The sequence below is a fragment of the Panicum hallii genome, chromosome 8 (assembly GCF_002211085.1).
Source record: "Panicum hallii strain FIL2 chromosome 8, PHallii_v3.1, whole genome shotgun sequence".
NCBI lineage: Eukaryota > Viridiplantae > Streptophyta > Magnoliopsida > Poales > Poaceae > Panicum > Panicum hallii.
This window is the reverse complement of record NC_038049.1, coordinates 42084022-42107004: the sequence shown is the minus strand read 5'-3', so window position 1 is coordinate 42107004 and position 22983 is coordinate 42084022. Positions and strand designations below refer to the sequence as shown.

Here is a 22983-nt window from a genome sequence, read left to right as displayed (position 1 = left end):
AAGCGATACACAGTGGTAGAAGGGGATCTCTACCGCCGTGGCGCCAACGGTGTCCTCATGCGGTGCATCACCCAGGAAGAGGGCCGTGACTTGCTTGCGGAGATCCATGGAGGCGAGTGCGGAAGTCATTCTTCATCCCGCACGCTGGTTGGTAAAGCTTTTCGGCATGGCTTTTACTGGCCAACAGCGCTCCAGGATGCAGCCGAGTTGGTAAGGTCCTGCAAAGCGTGTCAGTTCCACGCAAAGCAAATACACACTCCAGCTCAGGCTCTGCAGATGATTCCCCCCTCTTGGCCCTTTGCGGTATGGGGGTTGGATATCTTGGGACCTTTCCCTAGGGCCGTTGGCGGGTACCGGTACCTCTATGTTGCCATTGATAAATTCACTAAGTGGCCGGAAGCAACCCCAGTGGTCAACATCACCAAGGCGTCAGCAACTGCTTTTCTCAGGTCAATTGTGTGCCGGTTCGGGGTCCCGAACCGCGTCATCACAGACAATGGGACCCAGTTCACGAGCCAGTATTTCCAGGAGTACTGTGAGGATATGGGCATCCAGCTCTGTTTCGCCTCAGTGGCGCACCCCAGGAGCAATGGCCAAGCTGAGCGGGCCAATGCCGAAATCCTCAGGGGACTCAAGATCCGGACCTACTGTGACCTTGAGAAGTATGGCGCAAGGTGGATTGAAGAACTCCCAAGTGTGTTATGGGGAAACCGGACCACGCCCAGCCGGGCAACAGGGGAAACCCCTTTCTTCTTGGTTTACGGGGCCGAAGCGTGCCTTCCCCCAGAAATCACCATGGGTTCTCTGCGAGTCCGATCTTTTGATGAGGAAATGCAGGAACAGGAGCGTCGCCAGGATGTGGACCTCGTCGACGAACGCAGATGGCGAGCAGCAGTCCGAAACGCACGGTACAACCAAGCGCTCCGGCGCTACCACCAACGGTTTGTGCGTTACAGGGAGCTCCGGGTCGGGGACCTAGTCTTAAGGCGGATCCTGAACCGAGAAGGTATGCACAAGCTCTCCCCCAGCTGGGAGGGGCCCTTCAAGGTAACTAAGGTGTGCCGACCCGGATCTGTTCGTTTGGCTGCGGAGGATGGAATGCAACTACCCAATCCATGGAACATTGAGCACCTCCGTAAGTTCTATCCCTAGGACCCGGTTGAGAGGAAATTTTTCCTTTGTAATTGGTAGCATTCCCGTGCGGATCAGGGCGGTAGAGGTCCGCCCTCATAAACCCGGCCCCTGGTGTACATCGCACAACTCTTCTGTACCAATTCGTTAAGGAAAAATTTGTTCTCAAATGCGTCCTTGAAGTCTATGTGACCCTGTGTTTTTTCGCTTCTTATTACGCTAACCCCCACGTGTTCTTCACGTCTGTGCTGTGCCTAAGGCCTCCTCTAAGTTGCTACGCAACGTCTCTGCCCGGGACCTCTGTTTCACAGGAGAAAAGGAACCGGACCCCTGTGAACTGGCTTCAGGGAAACGCGCTCGCCCTATGCTGGGGTCCAGGGTTGTGTAGCCGCTTAGCCTGGTTCCGTACCCTAAGCCTACACGCCCTGCCCCCCTAGGGTGAGCGCCGTTGTACCTCAAACCATGCTCCAAGGGACCGGGACCCCTTTTGATCCTCGAATGTAGGTCCTAGTGCTCTGGCTTGCTACGCAACTTAGGCGGACTCCGCTGGCCAGACCGGGAACCTGTGGGGACGTCTACTAAGCGTCGATCCTAAGTCATGTGCAGGACCTCGGTTTTATGGCAGCTAGTCCCATCCTATCGCGACTACCTCCCAGGGGGCCACGGGACCTCGGTGTGCCCAAAAGTACTTTGGCACTTTGCAGATTGACAACCAGGAAAACAGTTAAGTTTTTCGCAAAAAAGTAGACATATGGAATACTTAAATGCATCACTGATAATGTACACAACATTACATAAGTTATATTACAAAAGAAATAACAAAAAGATGCTAGTACTACTGCTCTGGTGGTCCGGAGGCACTTCCACTTCCTGTAGGTTCGGGGCGTCGCCGGAGGCGGGCCGCAACCATGTCCACCGCCTCCTGGACCCCTTCCCGCGCGGCGGCCGCTGTCGCCCGGAGGGGTCCGACCAGGACGGGAGTCAGTTGGACGGCGGGGTCATGGCTCCGGAAGCTGGTGAGGATGTACTCCGCCATTCCCCGAGCAACCGCTCGTCCCTCTGTCTCCAGGAGGTCCTGTATGCCGCCCTCCACGTCCTGTAGCCGCCTGGCGGTGGAGTCCAGCAACAGGAGTGCGGCGCCGAACGGTGAAGGCGCCTCCGGTACCCAGATGGGGTTGGCTCCGAGTGCCTCTAGCAGAGGATTCACTGCACCAACCCATCTTGTTAACCGGTCGATGCCGGCGCGCTGCTCCGCCAGGAGCCCCTCCACCTTGGCATCCCTCTCCCGTAGGGCCGCCTCACGCTCCTGGAGCCTTCGGGTCCCGGCGGCCAGCTCCTCCTCCACGGCTTCTTCTCGCCTTTGGAGCTCTTGGAGCCGGGCCGCCACCCCTGCTTCTCGGGCGGCCAGCCCCTCTTCTCTCCTTGCTACCGCCGCCGCCAGATCCGCAAGGGTGGCTTTCTCCGCCTCGACCGCCGCAGACGCTTTCCTGGCCTGCGCCACCAGCTCCCGGGCAGTCCGTTCTCTGTCTGCCACCGCCTGCTTCATCTCCTCCACAGCAATCAGCCCCTCCAAGGCTTCCGCTTCCCGCCGCGTGGCTGCCTTCTCCCGCTGGAGCGCTGCTGCCTCTCGGACGCGCGCCTCCTCCTGCCTCTCCTGAAGGATTTCGCGCTCCAACTCGAGTTGGGCGCGCTCCTTGGCGTGCCAGGCGGAGGCGGTGTTGATGCGGTCCCCCAGGCGGACCTCCCAGTCGGAGAGCCGCTGGCGCTCCGCCTCCAGCTTCTCCCACTCCCGGCGTATGCCAGTCTCTAGCTCCAGTTGAGCTTGATGGCATTTGGCTATAAGCCGGGGGAGTGGGACCTCCGCTGTGCTCGGGAGGAGATACCTTCCCAATACCACCTCCGGTTCCTCCTCCTCCGCTGGTGGTCCGGCGCTACTGGCGACTTCGGGGGCCTCCGGAGCCGCAGCCTCTGCAACCTCCGGAGCCGCAGCCTCTGCAACCTCCGGAGCCGCCACCTCTGCTGCCTCCGGAGTCGCCACCTCCGCTGCCTCCGGCGCCGCCGCCGCCGCTGCCTCTGGCCTAGCAGCCTCCGCTGTGGCAGCGACCCCCTCAGCTGCCGGTTCGGCTGGGGAAGGCCCGACCTCGGCGGCCGGCGCTGTTGCCGGGGCCTCTGCCACCGCAGTGGGCCTGATCGCCTCCTCTTGGGGGGCGGCTTCTGGACGTGGCGGCATGGTAGCCTCCAGCTCCGGACCACTGGGTCCGGAGGCTTCTGGGGCTGCTTCTGGCGGAGGCCCTGCTGGAGCCGATGCTGAGGACTCCGGCGTTGGTTGGGGGCCGGGTCCCCCAGTTGGAGCATTTGAAGGTTGCGCCCTGCCATACCACCTGTTTGATTAAGCACCTGAAGCCGAGAAATGGAATGGAAAACCCTGACAAAGCCACTTACGGGAAGTCGTACCACTCCCAACTGCCCCGGGCTGCGGGGGGGATTTTCCTCCCGGCCGAGGACCCCCCGGACCTTTGGTGGGTGTCCCTGGCCGCCGGAGTTTCTGGTGGCGGTGAGCGGGGTCCTGGATAGGCCTCGGGCGGTGGAGGCGGTGTCGCCGGGCGTCGCCCTGGAGGCGGTGGTGGAGGAGACTGTCGTGTCCCCTCTCGCCCCCTCTCCGGTTGTCGGTATTGTGGCGCAGGAGGTGGAGTTCCTCTCTGCTCCTCCGCCGCTGCCGTCTTCTGGCGCTTCGGCGCTGGTTCCCCGACATAGGAACCGTCGCCGCGCTGGAGCCTCCGGGACTTGCTCCCTTCGGCTTGGCTGCGCCGCTCAGGTGCCGCCCCCTGAGCCTTATCGCTCCCCTGGGCCGGGGCAGCACCTGCACTTTCTTCTTGCCGGCGCTCTAGCGCCGGCGTTTTCTCCTTTCCCTTTCCGCCGGGGGCCGGACCTCGGGGTCCCGGCTCCCCGGCACCTTCGCTGGAGCGTTGCTGGCGACCCGGAGAGGCACCTGGGATCTGGAGCCCACGGTTAGGGTCTCCTCCCAACTGCCGGACCGCCAGGCCGCCCTCGTCCAGGGTCGGCATCGACGCCAGGACTGATGACCGCAGTGCCTGGTCCTCGCACAGGGCCTTCACCCCGCTCGGGAGGACCAGGGACTCTGGAACGAACACCTCGCCGGTCATCGCCCGGACCGCTGCCTCCAGCTCCGCCCTAGTGAAGTCGCCGCCGGGCCCGCGCGCGATCCTGCAGCAGTCGTTTAGCCCCGTGTACACATAGGCCATCCGGGACCGCTGCTGCAGGGGGGCGATTCGCCGCTTCAAGAAGTCGCCCAGCACCATCATGGAGGTCAGGCCGCTCCTCGCCAGCTTCTTAATCCGGTTCAGTACTGGGTCGAGTCCCGCTGGTATTGTTGGCCTGGCCTTCCAGGTGCTCCGGTCGCTTTGGGGGCCCCCCGATGGCAGCTCCAGGCGGTCGTGGGGCTCGTCAGCCACGATGACCCAGCCTTCACGCCAGTCCTCCCACTTGGAACTGGAGAAGGCGGCGATGTAGGCACCAGCCATCCCGTGCCGGAGCTGGAAGTAGTAGGCGCCGATCTCGCCGCGCTTCTTCCCGGTCCCGACCAGGGAGTAGAAATGTTTGAAGATGGTGGTGCAGGGGCGCACCCCCACGAACATCTCCATGAAGTGGGCGAAGACCGCCGCAAGGAGGACGGAGTGGGGGGTGAGATGATGAAGTTGGAGGCCAAACTCCTCCAGGAGCAGGAGGAAGAAGGAGGAGATTGGAGGAACCAACCCGCACATAATGTACGAATTGAAAAGGACGAACTCCCCCGCGGCAAGGTCGCGGAGGGGAACCTCGCCGGCCCTGACCTTCCCAGCATTCGCCGGCGCGGTCCACCCCAGAAGGCGCCGCACCGCGTCCAGCTGATCCCGGGTCTTGAAGCGGCGCGGGCTAGGAAGTGAAGCCATGGAGATTGTTGGGGACGGATCGCAAGGGAGCAGGAAGGAGAAAGGATGCCGAGCGCAAGGAAGCTGGATGCAAATGTGCGTGCGGAGATGATGGGGCGCTACGGCGTTTGTTGTTGGCAAGGGCGAAAAGGTAGCCGATCCCTTCGGTGCATACCTTTTATGCAAAAGCTGTTGCCCTCTCGAGCTCCAGCGGCGACCGAGGAGAAGTCGAACGGTTGCCTACACCGGGCCCCTCCTCTCACACCCAATGACTGGTGGGCCCGGGCCCGCCAGTCAATGGCGTGGCTGCTGGAGGAGGGGGAGAAAGGTGGAATCCGAACCGCCCGAGCCGCACGGCGGGCTCGAATAAGACAAGAATCTGAACCGTCTGACGCGTACGGTGCGTGCGGAGGACGGGCCCTTCGGGAATCCCGCGATGGGCAAAAGGACATCCATGCCCTCACCTGGCGGGAACGAGCTGTCCACCCGGCGCGGTGCTGGGATTTGGCCCCACCTGCGGGTTCATTCCTCTCCCGAGGTGGGCCCGGGGGCCACTGTCGGTACATACAGACAGGGGTACCTCCTGCTAGGGTGTCCAAGCACTGGGACTTCTCATAATCCACTCTCCCCCTCGGCTCTGGGACACGTGGTATACGGCCTCCGGGCCTGACTGCTGGGACCACGGTCTCCGGACCCTCCCCGAGCTCCGTGAGGTCCGGGGCCTCTGCACACCCACGTGGGCAGGAGAGCCCTCGGATAACTCCTGCGGACCCGGCCTCCCCTGGGAGGTCCGGGGACGCCATGTGTGATGGCCGGGCCATCACAGGCCGGCCCGCTCCGACCAGCCACGGGGGCCCCGGACCCCCCTTCCCCCGGGAAGGGGTCCGGTGCCGCCACGTGCTGCCCTGCGGGAGGAGCGGGGCTGGCCCCGCCGCGTGCCTGCGGCCGGAGGCCCCTTACGGGTCTCCTCCTCACCTACCCGCATTCAATGCGGTAGCTGGGCCAGGCGCGCCAAAGTCAAAAGGTGCGGCCTGCCACTTACACACGGGGCAGGTAAGCTGACACCGCGGTAAGCCCGCCCGTTCTGAAGGCGGCGCGTCGTATCACCGCGCACAGTACGCGGACTGTGTGCAGTCCCGTCACGGCGCTGCGCGCGTGATGATGGCCTGTATTAGGCGAGCCAAGGCGTGCGCTGTAACAGAGCGCGCGCCGCAGGACGGCCCCGTGTCGCCCACTGACCGAAGGTCCCATCCCAACAGTGACAGCACGGCTTCACTGTTGGGTAACGCTGACGCCGGTCACTGTACAAGACAAGGCTGTACACGGCCATATCCTGGCTGTAGATACGCACATCAACTTCTCGATTGAGAGGACTACGGAGAGGAGCTGGAGATGGAGGACTCTATATCTCTCGAAGAACAGCTCCTGCAGGCCGGACCCACATGTCGGGGTCCCTCGCAGTGTAAGCGCTCCCCTTGAACTATAAAAGGGAGAGGGCACTCGTTAGAACGGAGGTTCTGGACACACACACGAACACAAACTAAGGAGCATCCGTGCTCACACAATCAATACAACACCAAAGTGGACGTAGGGTATTACGCTCTGGCGGCCCGAACCACTCTAAAATCCTCGCGTCCTTCCTGTGTTCATCCGCACATCGACCCAGCGCTCCTAAGTCTCCTCCAAACCCATCCTTGACTAGGATTAGGCGGGTGCTTTCCGCCACCCGGCTGGAGAATTCCTCCGACAGCATCCTCCTACACTATTTATTATGTAAAAAGGCACTCTTACTCCCGTTCCAAGTGTTATAACTTTTTATGAAGAACTTTTATCTATCTATTATCTTAATACAATAGTGTTAAAATAAGCCACCACGTTTGCCAAGAGAATCTAAAAATTACCACATTTATTGGAAAAAAGAGAAGAATATATACTGTCCAATTTTGTAAAGATCTAACGGTCTAAACTACCACAAAGAGTCCATATCAAATACAACAGTAAATATATAAATTTGATTTGGTGAATGGAAGATATGAGTCCGTGTCACATACAAATTCATGCTTTTACACGTATCTAACACACGTTGTAATTCCATATTCATTCACATATGTTTGGCAAGTTAACAAAGGCATCACTAAGGTTGAAAATATACCATCCCGCCGGCGCTAGAGCATCACCGTAACATAAAAAGTTCAGGCAAAATATGATTAATAAATATACTTCAATATAAAAATTCAAAATTCAAAAAGAATCAGTCCATATCCAATACAACAACCGGCAAGAGACTAGCAATTATAAAAATATTATTTCCTAATCTTATTGTTTTATGCATTGATGAGGAGATAAGAGGCCTGCAATTATGTAAATATTATTTTCTAATTAGATAACTTTGGATGTTGAGGAGAGATAGGCCTAGATATGACTGGCTCTTAAATCTTTTATCCTTCTCACCCGCTATTACCTTAGTAGGCTTCAATAATACCACCCGAATTGCAAGCAAAGATACAGAAAACAATTAAAAATGGAGGATCGAAGCAACTAGCAAACCCCAAAGCAATGGTGTATCAGTACAAAGCCAAGATCAATAGTTGTGGACAAGGTAGTGGCAGGCTCCTCCGTAGCATCGAAATCTAGCCATGGCTGATGTGATTCATATACAGCATGAATTGTTTGCGCAATAGAGCAAGTCAATGATCTACCAAGCGAGCTTGCCACGTACATAATTAGGGTAGAAACAATTGATTGATGATTGGTATAAGAGAGCAAGCTTCAAGTTAAGGTGGAGCACAAATTTGAGAGTGACCAAGAAAAAGAATATTACAACTACCATGTAGACAACTTAGCAACAACGTATGGGCTGAACAACAACTACGATGAAAAGAAAAGAGAGAAAACCGACAGCAATAGTGTTGGCTATGGTAGAGTCATTTTGAAGCCAAGACGTGATCCTAACGGTATCAGGTGGCCAAGTATCATCCTGACACATTCTAGCACCATTATTGTAGCCGAGGCATGGCAATCACCACTAACGATGACAAGAAGCAGCGAGATGGTGATGTCTTGCTGTTAATAATCATTGTAATCAGTGGACGCCTGACAGGCCGAGGGTTGAAAAAAAATTAGGAGAGAAGAACGACAATGTAGTCATGGCATGTTGACGATGTAATCTAAATGGTCAATTCAAAATCAATGTTTGGCATTCATGTCTATCCATAGCAAGATGCATGTCGTGTTCGACAAGAGGGGAGGACGCAAATTCTTAATGATTGTAGCACGGCATGGCGGGCAAAATTCCTAGGAGCAGCAGAGCTAGAAGAGAGGGGACATGAGCACATGGCGTGTTTGGGACTGCTTCACACCATACTTTAAACTCCGCTAAAAAGCCTCTATGGCGGAGTAACTGCACTAAAGCACTACTCTACTAAAGCCAATAAAATATACTAGGGGAAGTCTTCATCTTCATAATGTTTGTTACTCCAAAGTTTGGTAGAGTCGGAGGTACTTGGGAGGGAGTCCACAACATGGACTTTAAGAACGTGAAGTGGCTACAAAAGAGGGTTTTTTTTCGAGCACAACAATGAATTTCTTAATACTGGCCCATGATTCTTAGTTTTTTTGAACTTAAGCCCATGATTCTTAGTGCAAACTTTAAAGTTGCTTTAGCTGTTAGATAAAAGGGAACGGCATGGAGATGTAGCAAATGGAGATTGTAGAACAAAGAAAAGAAAATAAGATATTCGAATATGACCAGCACTAAAGAGGATGCATCCAATTCTCATAATTATTTCAAGTCAAATTCAAAATTAAATTTTTATTATTATCTATGATAGGCACTCGCCCAAATCTTCTTTTAAGTCCAATGATAATTTATCACCATAATAAAAGAATCAAAAATATACATTGTCGGGCAACAATTTAAAAATTATAATAAAAATGTATGTTAAAATGTAAAAAATTATTGTGAAGTAAAAGAACTCAAAATATTGTTAGAGTAAAAGTTGTTACCCGCGCTATTTGCGCACGTCACCTTGTTAGTTTCTTAACATTTGGACTCTCATTTCTTAAAATAACTACTGCTTCAAAGTTAAATGTAGCTGAATCATGGATCTTGCCTATCACACAGCCAAGATACAGATTTGGAAATTTAGCTGATAGATGATTCTTTTAGAATATATTACAATATTTGTTACATGGTTTACAAATTCAAAAAAAATCCACGATGAGCTCCCTTCGAATATGTTTTGGCCGCACTTTGTTGTTGTTAGAGATAATGTTTATGTAAATCAAACTCTTGTATATGCAATCACGTCTAGGATTGGATAACTGTTGTATAGAATCAGGAGTCTGTTGTAATATCTCTAAGTTAGTTAGCCTACCAATCTAAGATGTGATCACATAATCTGTAAACCACGCAGGAGGTTGTTTCCTGCCTATATAAACAAAGATGCGGCCCCTAACCAGGGTTCAACGCTTCCTAATCGATTGCTTCATATGGTAATCAGAGCCTAAACCTCTACATAGCATATCCATGTCGACCTCTTCGGCGTTCATCCCGGCACCGCCAGCTTCCTTTGCTCAACCCATCGCCGAGAAGCTCAACAAAGCCAACTATATCCTATGGCAAATTCAGATTCTCCCAGCCGTGCGAGAAGCACAGCTAGAGGGGTTTCTTGATGGATCTGAAGAGCAGACGCCCAAGCAAATCACGGAGAAAGACGTTGCACGCAAGGACGTCAAGAGACCAAACCCTGATTATGCAAGGTGGCTTGCCCTTGATCAACAGGTTCTCAGCTACCTGTTGTCATCCCTCTCACGGGATGTGCTGAGCCAAGTGGCGATGTTCAAGATGGCGTCGCAGGTCTAGAAGGCTCTGGAGGAGATGTACTCCTCCTAAACGCATGCACGAGCAGTGAACACACGCATAGCACTCGCCACAACACACAAAGTTAATCAATCTATTACCGAATATGGTGGAAAGATGAAGACTCTAGCAGATGAGATGGCCTATGCGGGAAAACCCATTGAAGATGAGGAGCTGAACCAGTACATCATGCAAGGATTGGACGTGGAGTTGAATCGCCGATCGTGTCGGCCATCCTCGCGCGTATCGAAGGAACATCCTTCTCCGAGCTCTTCTCCCAGCTTCTCAGCTTCGAACAGAGGCTGAATCTCTTCAACGGAGGATCTTAGTCCTCTGTGAACGTCGCTAGTCGCGATGGTCGCGGTGGTGGTCGCGGGAACTCCCGTGGCAGATCACAGGGGCGTGTTCGTGATGGCGACGACGGCAGGAATCGAGGGGGCTACACCAACAATAACCCTCAGTCCAACTACAACAACAACTCTGGCTACTCCGGCTCATCCACCTCTTCACGCTCACACCCGCGCTGTCAGGTGTGCCTCAAACCGGGGCACACTGCTGACCAGTGTTGGCATCGCTTCGACGAGAACTACGTGCCAAAAGTGAAGCATGTCAACGCAGCCTACGCTAGCTACAACATCGACAACACGTGGTACACTGACATGGGATCTACCGACCACATCACCAGCGAGCTGAACAAGCTCTCCATGAGAGAGAAGTACAATGGCACATATCAAATCCACACAGCTAGTGGATCAGGTATGAGCATTAGTCATGTTGGCCATAGTGTTTTGCACACCCCTGATCGAGAGCTATTTCTAAATAATGTCTTGCATGTTCCTAAAGCCAAGAAAAATCTAGTTTTTGTCCATCACTTCACCACTGACAATAATGCTTACCTTGAATTCCATCCTCATGTTTTCTTTGTTAAGGATCAGGCAACGAAGAAAACAATCCTTAAAGGGGCATGTAAGGGCGTCCTTTACCCTCTCCCATCATCCTCAACCATTCATCCCGAGAGACAGGCCTGGAGCACCACAAAACCTTCGGTTGAGACATGGCACAATCGTCTTGGTCACCCTTCGAGTCCTATTGTTTGTCAAGTCTTGAGCAAAAATAATTTGCCATGTTCTCCTAGTGAGTCTAGTATGAGTCAGTGTGTGATGCTTGCCAACAAGCTAAGAGTCATCAATTACCTTATTCAAGGTCCTTTAGTAAATCTAATGCTCCCCTAGAACTTGTGTACTCTGATGTATGGGGACCAGCGCCTGATTCTGTAGGTCGGAAGAACTATTATGTTAGTTTTATCGATGATTTCTCCAAATTCACTTGGATTTACATGCTGAAATACAAGTCTGAAGTCTTTCAAAAATTTCAGGACTTCCAACATCTTGTTGAAAGAGCTTTTAATCGCAAAATTATAGCCATGCAAACTGATTGGGGAGGAGAGTATGAAAACCTGAATCAACTCTTCACCAAGATGGGTATCTCACATCACGTGTCATGCCCTCACGCACACCAACAAAGCGGATCTGCAGAACACGCAAGCATTGCCATATCGTTGAAGTAGGCCTCTCCATCCTTGCCCATGCATCTATGCCACTGAATTTTTGGGATGAAGCCTTCCTTGCTGCTGTATATCTCATTAATCGCACCCCTAGCAAGCTTCTAGACTTTGCTAATCCTTTAGAACAACTTTATAATCAAGCTCCAGATTATTCCTCTCTTCGCGTGTTTGGGTGTGCGCGCTGGCCAAATCTCCTACCATACAACAATAGAAAGCTTCAGTTTAGATCCAAGCAATGTGCTTTCCTTGGATATAGCAATCTCCATAAAGGATTCAAATGCCTTGACATCAGCACGGGACGTGTATATATCTTGCATGATGTTATTTTTGATGAGCAACTTTTTCCATTTGCCAACTTCATCCAAATGTCGGAGCCCTACTACGTTCTCAAGTTGTTCTCCTTCTTGATCATCTCCAAAATTTATCGAGTTTAGATCATGGGGGGCAAACAGCTAGTGGACCAGTGACTAATACTCATGATTTGGAAACTAACGGTGAAACTTCCGAGCAAAACAACTGTTATTTCGTGCAGGAACAGCAAAATCCTGAAGCTAGGGAACACGGCGCGGAGCACGGAGCTGATCCGGGTCCGGCACCTGCAGGCGAATCGCCCTCGGATCATGCACCTCTGGAGTTCGTGCCGGATCTGCCTGGGAGCAGCTGCCCCCCAACACCGCCAACAGCGCGCCAGTCCCCGGGCGACACGCAGGAACCGGCGATGCATGCGGGACAGCAGCCGCGCTCCCCTCCATGGTCGCGCCAGTCCGACATCGGCACATGTCCGCCTATCGCCGAATCTCCACCAGCACCGGCAACGATCTCTGTTGTCCCAACGGGCTCAGGATCTTCTGCAGCATCGGCAGATCGGCCTGCGCCAACAGCTCCTGCACCTGCACGACAGCCTACAACTCGGCTTCAACACGGGATTCATAAGCCCAGAACCTATACTGACGGCACAGTAAAATATGGATGCCTTGCAGAGATAGGTGAACCGAGTAATCTAGATGAAGCTTTCTCTAATAAAAATTGGAAGAAGGCTATGGATGGAGAATATGATGCGTTGATGAGGAACAAAACTTGGCACCTTGTACCAGTTGAGAAAGGCAAAAATATCATTGACAGTAAATGGGTGTACAAGATAAAAAGGAAGGCTAATGGCGAGATAGACAAATACAAGGCTCGCTTAGTTGCAAAAAGTTTCAAGCAAAGGTATGGCATAGATTATGAGGACACATTCAGTCCCATGGTCAAGGCAGCTACCATCAAAACAGTGTTGTCAGTAGCTGTATCTAGAGGTTGGAGCCTTCGACAACTGAACGTGCAGAAGCGTTTCTTCATGGCGTTCTGGAGGAAGATGTATACATGAAGCAACCATCTGGGTATGAAAAACACTCTTCACAATATGTTTGCAAATTGGATAAAGCTTTATATGGGTTGAAGCAAGCCCCTAGAGCCTGGTATTCTAGACTCAGCACCAAGTTACAACAGCTAGGATTCATCCCTTCAAAGGCAGATACCTCTCTTTTCATTATAAAAGGAATGATGTTACTCTGTTCATGCTTGTGTATGTCGATGACATTTTTGTGGCCAGTTCATCTCCAAAGGCAGTTGAAGCTTTGCTCACAGACCTACGAACAGATTTTGCTCTAAAGATTTTGGTGAGCTAAGCTACTTTCTCGGGATAGAGGTACAGAAAGCTAAAGATGGCATTCTCATGACACAGCAGAAGTATGCTTCGGATATTGTTAAGAGAGTAGTCATGGAGCACTGTAAATCTCTTAATACTCCAGTGTCAGTATCGGAGAAACTGTCCATTGAGACAGGAACAAAACTGGGAGCAGAAGACTAGGAAATTCAGGAGCATAGTAGGAGCACTCCAATACTTAACATTGATACGTCCTGATTTATCCTTTCCAGTAAATAAGGTGTGTCAATTTCTTCATGCACCGACTATTGAACATTGGACAGCAGTTAAGAGAATAATCAGATATGTCAAGGGAACTCTGAACTATGGCTTAAAAGTGCACAGATCCTCTTCTATGTTGGTCAATGCTTTCACGGACGCAGATTGGGCTGGTTCAGTTGATGATCGACGGTCTACGAGTGGGTTCTGTGTGTTCTTAGGATCAAATCTAGTTTCCTGGAGTGCAAGTAAACAAGCCATTGTCTCAAGGTCAAATACAGAGGCGGAGTATAAAGCCATGGCCAATGTTACAGCTGAAATTATTTGGATACAAACGTTACTCAAGGAACTGGGCTTCGGCTTGTACAGTCCTCTAGCAGCAAAATTGTGGTGTGATAATTTGGGTGCTACATATCTATCAGCTAATCTGGTGCTCCACGCAAGAACAAAGCATATATAGAGGTGGACTATCATTTTGTTCGAGAGAGTAGCATAGAAGCTTTTGGAGATTTCACGATCAAATAGCAGATGGTCTGACTAAGGCACTTTCAGTATCCAAGCTCAAGGAATTCTGTCGCAATCTTAACTTAGATAAGTTATAATTGAGGAGGAATGTTGAGATAATGTTTATGTAAATCAAACTCTTGTATATGCGATCACGTCTAGAATTGGATAGCTGTTGCATAGACTCAGGAGTCTCTTATAATATCTCTAAGTTAGTTAGCCTACCCATCTAAGATGTGATCGCATAATCTGTAAATCACGCATGAGGTTGTTTCCTGCCTATATAAACAAAGATGCAGCCTCTAACTGGGTTCAACACTTCCTAATCGAATTCGGAAGCACTTTTTCCTATATTTTAACTCGAATACCGATATGAATTCGGATATTCTCGAATACGAATGCAAAACGGATGTCTTGGATTCGAATTTGAATTCGAATATTTACTCGATATATAGGATAACATTTAGCTATTTTCTTTATTGGTAATTTTAGGCTATAAAATTATTATACATCAATATAACAAAGATAGCTAGTCAAAAATAGCTTATTTATCAACAAATATTTTAATAAATAAATATATAAAAACAAAACTAGAAATAAAAATATATTTTTAATAAATATATAAATAATTTTTATTAATATATAATAAAAGTATAAAATTAATTTCACCCATAAATAGATAAAACAAGAATATTCTTATATCTTTATTATAAAAATTAATAATATTGGTTATAGGAAATAAATATAACTTTTAAAATAATTTTATTGAAAACGGATATGAATAGTGGCGGATATTGTCGAATATGAATGTGGAACCGGATAGAGAAAAATAATAAAAATTGGATTTGGATATATCCACTTTGCTAGCATATTAAATTCGAATAAAAATACGGATATCCATATTAATATTTAAACGTATATAAATATCTGATATTTCGTATATCCGCGTTTAGTTTCCATCCCTATTCACAGTTGTCAGTTCCAGCCACACGGTTCAGTTCAGGGATCCAGACTTGGTCCTGTTCCAAGTCAACGGCGTCGGCCAGCGAGCACCATTCACGCCATTGCTCGCACCCTCGCAGGGACGGATTCATGGAGGTCGCGATGGGGTTGCTGTCGAGGCTCATCCTCAAGGTTGGGGATCTGCTCGTCGGCGAGTACAAGCTGCAGAATGGGGTGAAGGGGGAGATCATGTTCCTCCACCCTGAGCTCGAGAGCATGCAGGGGGCCCTGGAGGAGATAGCCACCGCTCCGCCGGACCAGCTCGACAAGCAGGACAGGATCTGGGCCAGCGAGGTGCGGGAGCTCTGCTACGACATCGAGGACAGCATCGACACCTTCGTGGTGCGCTGCGCGGGCGGCGCGCCGGCAGGGACGCCGGATGGCATGAGGGGGTTCATCCATAGGAGCCTGGATCTGCTGACGAGGCTCCGGATCCGCCGTCAGGTCGCTGCCGACATCAGAGACATCAAGAGGCGCGTGGTGGAGGCCGGCGAGCGGCGCGAGAGGTACAGGATCGATGTGGCTAGGCCTGCTGCTGCTGTTGATCCTCGTCTGTTGGCTCATTACAGGAAGGCAACAGAGCTTGTTGGGATTGATGAGGCAAGGGATGAGGTGATCAGCATTCTGATGGAAGGGGATGATCAGGTGTCCAACCAGCATGGCAAGGTAGTTTCCATAGTTGGATTTGGGGGGCTGGGAAAGACGACTCTTGCTAATGCAGTGTATGAAAAGCTCAAGGAAAATTTTGATTGCTGGGCTTTTGTTTCGGTATCTCAAACTCCTGACATGAGGAAAATTTTCAAGGGATTGCTCTATGAACTTGGAAAGAACGTGAATGATGAAACATTGGATGAGAGGCAGCTCATCGATCAAGTTAGAAAATTCCTTCAGACAAAAAGGTATTAAATAATCACACAACACTTACAGTCCATTTACTTCGCAATGTTATACCATAATGGTCATGCACAAAGGTCACATTGGCACTAACTCAATAAGTGATTAGTTTGCTTATTATGATATGGTTTCTGTATTATGCGTGCAGGTACTGCATTGTTATTGATGACATATGGAGTGTCTCAATTTGGGATATGATTAGATGCGCTTTGCCTGATGGTACTGGTGGATACATAATTATCACAACTACCCGTATTTTCAAGGTAGCCGAACAAGTTGGTGGTGCATACAAGATGAAACCCCTCTGCCTTGACAGTTCCAGAAAATTACTGTATGGAAGAATATTCAGCAATGATGAAAAATACAAATGTCATGATGAGTTCCTAGCAGAAGTATCTGATAGGATTTTAAAGAAATGTGCTGGTGTACCATTAGCTATAGTTACGATAGCTAGTTTGTTGGCTAATAGAGGAAGAAATAAAATGGAGTGGTATGAGGTGTGCAACTCTATTGGTACTGGACTGGAGTATGGTCTAGATGTAGAGAATATGAGAAAGATTTTAGCGTACAGCTATTATGACCTGCCATCCCATCTACGGACTTGCTTACTATATTTAAGTGTGTTTCCAGAAGATTATGCAATTGAAAAATTTCGACTGATATGGATGTGGATAGCTGAAGGTTTTGTACAACATGAAGTACAAGGGAAAGGCCTGTATGAACTTGGAGAGTGTTATTTCAATGAGCTCATAAACAAAAGTTTGATCCAACCCGTGTATGACAGGTATGATGCCGTAATAGAGGCGTGCCGTGTACATGATATGGTTCTTGATCTTGTCCGTTCCATTTCAAGCGAAGAAAATTTTGTTACCATGTTAAACAATGAGCACAGCACATCTCAGGCGAAAAAGGTACGTAGGTTATTGCTTCAGAGCAACATGGTAGATCATGATACTCCTTGTGCTAGTATGAGCATGCAGCAAGTGAGGTCAGTTGTTGCCTTTTCACTAGCTTCCAATCTAATGCTCGCCCTTGGGAGCTTCAGAGTTTTGCGTGTACTGGATTTGGGCAATTGTTATCTTCCACAAGATTGTGATCTTAAGCATCTTGGAAATTTATTTCACTTGAGGTACTTGGGAGTAGGAAAGACATCTTGTGCTCAGCTTCCTGATGATGTTGGAAACCTGCGATATCTACAAACATTGGATTTAGTGGGAACTCGTTTTGGTTGTTTGCCATCAACTGTTGTTCAGCTAAGACATTTGATGTGCCTACGTATCGACCAGCATACAATAGTGCCAAATGGGATTGGAAGACTAACATCCCTTGAAGACCTCTCAACCTTGTACATCTGTGACTCCACGAATATCACAGAAGAGCTATGCCATCTAACAGAACTCAGGGTGCTAGAAATTTTCTTGGTCGCTGCAAACGACACCTTGGGGAGATCTCTGGTGATGTCCTTATGCAAGTTGCAAAAAATGCAGAGTCTAACTGTCTGGGTCTCTGGTGGTGAATGCAACTTCGATGCATGGGTTGCCCCTCGACATCTCCGTAGCCTACAACTACAATGCTGCTGGTTCTCAAGGCTGCCAGATTGGATGGCTCCATCACTTCTGGACCTCACCATCATACAGATCTCTGTGAGGGAGCTGCATCAGGATGATCTCAAAATTCTCGGGAGGTTGCCAGCTCTCCGTCATCTGTATCTGATGTTGGACCATGAGAATCTCAAAATCCCTCGGAGATTTGTCATTGGTACTTCTTCATTTCCATGCCTTGTAGGATGCAGATTGTTGGGATTTTTAGGAGCCGTGATGTTCCAGCAAGGTGCTATGATGATGCTTACAAGCCTTGCCTTCACGTTCCATGCACGGGAAGTGAGAGAGATTACGAGCAGTGATGGTAGACTCAACTTGGGCTTGGAGAACCTGGTGTCACTCCAGGATGTCCTCGTTTACTTCCGAACAAGAGGAGCCAGCGAGATGGAAGTGGAGGAGGCAAAGGCTGCACTAAGCCATGCGTTTGAGATTCATCCCAATCAACCCAACTATGACATATGGTGTTGAAGGTTAGCTAGACCCGGTTGTTATCTTTTCTTCTTTCTTCTTTTTTGTCGGTTGATTAGCATTAATTTTACTCTGTTTCTTTCTCACATTCAGATTGATGTTGGTTTTGGACAACAGATTTTTATCCTATAGATAGACGAAACCTGCACTTACATACTTAACACATGTAATTTGCCAAAAAAAACTACCTGATTACATTTTCTTGGTAGTAGGTGTTCTTGTTTTATTTACTCATTTGACCAAGTACATGTTCATCTTTTGCTTTTCCAAGCCCATACCACAGTACCACACCATCAACTCAAGGTAGGCAAATGTGTTTTATAGTCATATCTCCATTTTTAAAACGGGAAGATTCTTGGGTGAACCTATTGCATCTTCAGCCAAAAGCTGACTTGATACCTGCTGTCGTGGATGAAACTACATCATGCTAGCACACTGATGTTTATTTGTTTCGCCCTTCAACATCTTTGTATGCTGAAACAGAAACTACATGCTAATAGTTCTCTACACGGCCTTATTGAACCAAATCCCAGGCTTCTGGACCTATCTTTTATGCTGACCTCCATGAGGGAGCTCCAGCAGGATGATCTGGATACCTTTGGGAGGTTGCTTGCTCCCTGCAACCTGTATTTGAAGGTAGCCATAGAAATCTCAAGATCCCTAGGGGCTCGTTTGGATAAAACTAAATCATTCCAATACATATGGATTGTAGTGAAAAATGAACCAACTTCCCGCAAATGCCTCCCAATAGACCTAGGAGATTCATCGTAGGATGCAAGTTGTCGGGATTTATTTTTGGAAAAGGAATAAAGTTCTGACCTTTTGCATCGTCCAATACATATACCCATAGTTATCGGGATTTATAGGAGTTGTGAAGTTCCAAAGCGAAAGAAGCTACTGTCGTGGGTTCCAGCTTGACCTTGATCATCTTGTGAATCAGTCAGTGAAGAGATAGTCAGTGATGCTTGTCATTACAAATTACTACCATTTTACTTGTGATTCTGTGACAAGAACCATCAATAGCTACCATCGCAGCGGCGGTTCAATCCGGTGACAAAAACAGCATGGTTCTGCAACCAGCAGCAGCTCGATTTGCTATCAACACCTATTGATGGTTCCATTCCAGGTTGTGCTCCTGTTGAGTACAGTGGTTCCATTGTCAGATTTTTTCAGCTGCCAAGCGATTATGTTGTTTGTTTTCTTGATGGTCCAAGGAAACAAAATCACTTGCTCAGCTTCTGCATGTTGCTCTTGTTGTAACGTTTGTTCGTATGAAGCTTCAGAAGTTCAGAGAGTACTGCCGCTTCAACTGCAGAGATGGGCAAAAAAGTTACTTGGAGTGGTTTGCAGTTGCGATGAGTCGGCGAGAGATCAGACCATACACAGTGCCGGAGAGTTGTGACGTGATTTCGTTGCTTTTAGAAATAGGATTAACGGAGAAGCAGATGTATTAGGAGAGGATTACAGGAAAGGCCACTAAAATAAGTTTATTGGTAAAAAAAATGATTTTGCAAAAAAAAAGGAGAAATGGGAAAAAATTGCGACGCCTGAGAGATTCGAACTCTCGCGGGGAAACCCCATGTACTTAGCAGGCACACGCCTTAACCACTCGGCCAAAGCGTCGCTGGATGCACTGTTCCATCTCCTACTTAACTTTGTAAGATATTGGAAAATTGCACCAAATAAAGAGGCCAAAGGAAAAGGCTAGAATTTTAGATTTCACCATATTATTCAAACTATGCCCGTACATTCATAAAAATTTCACTTTAAACAACCTGTAATGTTTACACATGCTCTAAACCACAATTCTATTTATGTATAAGATACATAAAATGACCATCTCACCTTCGTGTCATTCTCCTGAAATATGAATGGTTCAATTTGTATTTTCTAAATCATTAGGTAAGGTCTACTAGTTCACTGAAAACTAGTTACCACGTTACATATTACGGCTTTATTACATAGTAAGCACCTATGGCATGGTAAAGGAATGGTGTCCCATTCTACTTATAATGTAAATTAGATGTGTGCATCTCTAAATGATGTAGAGGAGGGAGATTTACATTCTCTATAAAATTATAGTTTTTTATGAAATATAAAATTATAGTTGTACCTGAAGATAGCATCCCCTCATGAAATTTACTAAAATAAGACATAGATTCAAAGCTACAATACATCCTTAATTACAAAAAAATTTACATACATAGGATCCTAAGACGAAGAATTGCTTTTTACATGCACACAAATAGGGACAGATGATCTTTGTTCCTCATCATAAATTCATCCCCCTCCGTTAGAAGGAATATTTGCTCAAAAGGCCCCTAGACTCTTCTTCCTTTCTCTCTGCTCCCCTTTTTACAAATTCAGACCTCCAATGTACACCCAGCGCAACCATACCCTCCTCCCACTCCCATTCTTGCCATCCTCTGTGGTCAACGGCCAGGATTTGACGATCGAGCTCCCCATGAAAGCATCCACGCGCAATCAACCGTGCATGACGTGCCACTCCTCCCGCTCCCGGTGCCGCGATCACGACGCGCCGGCGGCGGCGATGTCCTCCATCATCCGGGCGGCCTCCGCCACGCTCGGCCGGCACTCCGGCTCGGGCTTGGCGCAGTGGACGCCGACCCGGAGCAGCCTGACGGCGGCGTCCCCGCCGCCCGCGGCGATGGCGGGGTCGACGAGGTCCCGCTCGCCGCCCTCCGCCACGGCGCCCGCCGCCCAGTGCACGACGTCGGTGCCGCCGCGCGCGGTGAGGAGGTACTGCGACGGGAACCGCCCCGTGACGAGCTCGAGGAGCACGACGCCGAGGCAGTACACGTCGGAGCGCGCCGACACGACCGCCCGCGTGGTGCCCTCCGGCGACCGGAACGCGAACATGGCCTGCGGCGCCTGCGCCGAGTTCACCAGAGGGAAGAAGCCGTAGTCCACCAGCCGGGGCTCCAGGTCCGCGTCCAGGAGGATGTTGCCGGACTTGAGGTTCCCGTGCGGCGGCGGCGGCGGCGGCGCGTCGAAGTCCGCGCCGTCCATGCTCACCAGCCGCCCCGTCGGGATCCCCAGCTTCTCGTGGAGGAACGCCAGGCCGCGCGCCACCCCGACGGCGATCCTCACCCGCGCCGGCCAGTCCAGGACCACTCGGTTCGGGCTCTGGTCGCCTAATCAATTGAATTGATCGATTAGCCACGTGATTAGTAGCCGCTAATTAATCGCAGCTGCCTGATTCATTAGTTGGTTAATTACCGTGCAGCATGTAGAGGAGGCTGCCGCGGGCCATGTACTCGGAGACGATGAGCTTCTCCTCCTTGCGGTAATGGTAGCCGACGGGAGGGAGGACGTTGGGGTGGCGGAGCTCGCCGAGCATGTGCACGTGCTGCTCGAACTCGTCGCGGCCGACGCGGTTCATGTCGCGCATGCGCTTCACGGCGACGGTGACGCCGTTGCGCATGGCGGCCTTGTACGCCGACCCGAGGGTGCCGTTGCCGAGCACCTCGGCGGACGCCTTCATCAGGTCCGGCAGGCCGAAGGCGGGGATGTCCTCGGTCAGGAGGACGAACTCGCCCATCCGCCGGCTGCCGGCGCCGCTGCCGCCGTGGCTGGACGACCCGCCGCCGGCCACGTCCACGGACACCATCTCCCCGGACCGCGACCCCGCCGCGGGCTTGCTCGAGCCGGCGGCGGCGCCTGCTGCGCTGGCGCCCGTGGCGCCGGCGGCGTAGTAGTCGTACGCGGGCGCGGCGCTGTTCCGCTCGTCCTGCCGCAGCATCAGCACCATGGCGCCGCTGACCAGCAGGATGACGAGCAGGATGATGCCGATGACCACGAACACGCTGGTCTCCTCCTGGACGGCCATGAAATCCGCCGCCGTGGGCGGCGGCATCTTCGGCGGGGGCGCGGGCCCGGCCGCCACGCACACCGCGCTGTCGCTCCCGGGCGAGCCGCACAGGCCGGCGTTCCCGGCGAAGGCGGACTTGTCGTAGCGCTTGGCGATGTCCGGCGGGATCGAGCCGGTAAGGCGGTTGTGGGAGACGTTGAAGAGCTTCAGCGACGCGGGCAGCTTGAACGGGACGGGCCCGTCGATCTCGTTGCGATCGAGGTGGAGCTCGATGAGGCGCGGCGCGGCGGCGATCGCGTCGGCCGGCAGGGGGCCCGTGATGTTGTTGCCGTCGAGGTAGAGCTTCTTGAGCCACCGCATGTTGACGAACACGTCGGCGGGGAGCGGCCCGGAGAAGGCGTTGAAGGACAGGTACAGCGCACGGAGGCTGCGCACGGTGCCGAGGCTCGCCGGCAGCGGGCCGGAGAAGTTGTTGTGCTTGAGGTTGATGGAGTGGAGCCCCGGGAGCTTCGCCACCGCGCCGAAGTCGAACGAGCCGGACAGGTTCATGTGCGTCAGCCGGAGGCCGGCGAGGTTGCCCTTGTAGCACTGGACCCCGGGCCAGGGGCTCTTGGCGTCGCACGGCGTCGACGGCGAGGACGCCGACCACGCCTCCAGCCTGCCGGTCGGGTCCGAGAACGACTGCTTGAGCCGGAGGAGCGCCGCCGCGTCGGCGCCATCCTCGGCGGCGAGGGCGCTGGGTCGGAGGAGGGGGAGGAGGGCGAGGAGAGGGAGGAGCCGGAAGGCGAGGAGGGCGACCATGACCGGGTGTGGTGGTGGTCAGAGCCCGTCCTCCGCCTTTCTTCCAGCTCTCTTCTCGGATGGATGATCCCTGCCTTTCGTGGCGATGCTTCGCCCTGGCTTTTGTCAACGCCTCTTCTGCGGCTCCAGTGGTTGCGCAGGCGGTTTCCAGAACCAAAAATAGGCCGGGTGCCACGGCGAGTGACCAACGGAGAAGAAGATGGTGGTGGTGGTGATGATCCAATGCCACAATCAGCAAGGTGTTCCAGCTTCTTGGAATCAGGTGTGCAATGGAATGAAAATGAAGGCTGGATGACACCAGAGGATGGCCTAAACGGCTAAACCTCTGTCCCTCCCTGGCAGGTAAAATGGTTCCTGGTTCTGTAGATAGGACTAAATATAGTCTGGATGTAAAATAAGCAGGGATTAAATTAGTAAAACTGAAAACAGATCCCTGATCATTGCTGCATTGCATGTGTACAGCATGCTATAAATCAAATGCAGATTTACCATT

General features: G+C 51.0%; 2 protein-coding genes and 2 non-coding genes across 6 annotated transcripts; 2 read left to right on the top strand and 2 right to left on the bottom strand.

Moving 5' to 3' along the window:
* The first annotated feature begins 10077 nt into the window (after nt 1-10077).
* On the top strand, nt 10078-10218 carry LOC112872491. Its single transcript, XR_003224685.1, has one exon. It is a non-coding gene; the product is annotated as a small nucleolar RNA Z247 (small nucleolar RNA).
* A 4645-nt stretch (nt 10219-14863) lies between these two features.
* Nucleotides 14864-19091, top strand: LOC112902880 (putative disease resistance RPP13-like protein 3). Of its 3 annotated transcripts, none has more exons than XM_025972071.1 (3): nt 14864-15560; nt 15699-15793; nt 15937-19091. In XM_025972071.1, exons 1-3 carry the CDS (start codon nt 14985-14987, stop codon nt 17855-17857), a joined length of 2592 nt encoding a protein of 863 aa, XP_025827856.1. In that variant the 5' UTR covers nt 14864-14984; the 3' UTR covers nt 17858-19091. The 3 variants fall into 3 exon arrangements, with proteins under 3 accessions (XP_025827856.1, XP_025827855.1, XP_025827857.1); XM_025972070.1 differs by having other exon boundaries at nt 14864-15793; nt 15937-17859; nt 17951-19091; XM_025972072.1 differs by having other exon boundaries at nt 14864-15793; nt 15937-17546; nt 17666-17828.
* Nucleotides 19092-19398: 307 nt separating this feature from the next.
* TRNAS-GCU lies at nt 19399-19480 on the bottom strand. The gene has a single exon. It is a non-coding gene; the product is annotated as a tRNA-Ser (tRNA).
* A 497-nt stretch (nt 19481-19977) lies between these two features.
* LOC112902188 (pollen receptor-like kinase 3) lies at nt 19978-22885 on the bottom strand. The gene is made up of 2 exons (XM_025971122.1): nt 21098-22885; nt 19978-21012 (listed from the first exon to the last, which is right to left on the bottom strand). Exons 1-2 carry the CDS (start codon nt 22488-22490, stop codon nt 20387-20389), a joined length of 2019 nt encoding a protein of 672 aa, XP_025826907.1. The 5' UTR covers nt 22491-22885; the 3' UTR covers nt 19978-20386.
* Nucleotides 22886-22983: the final 98 nt, after the last annotated feature.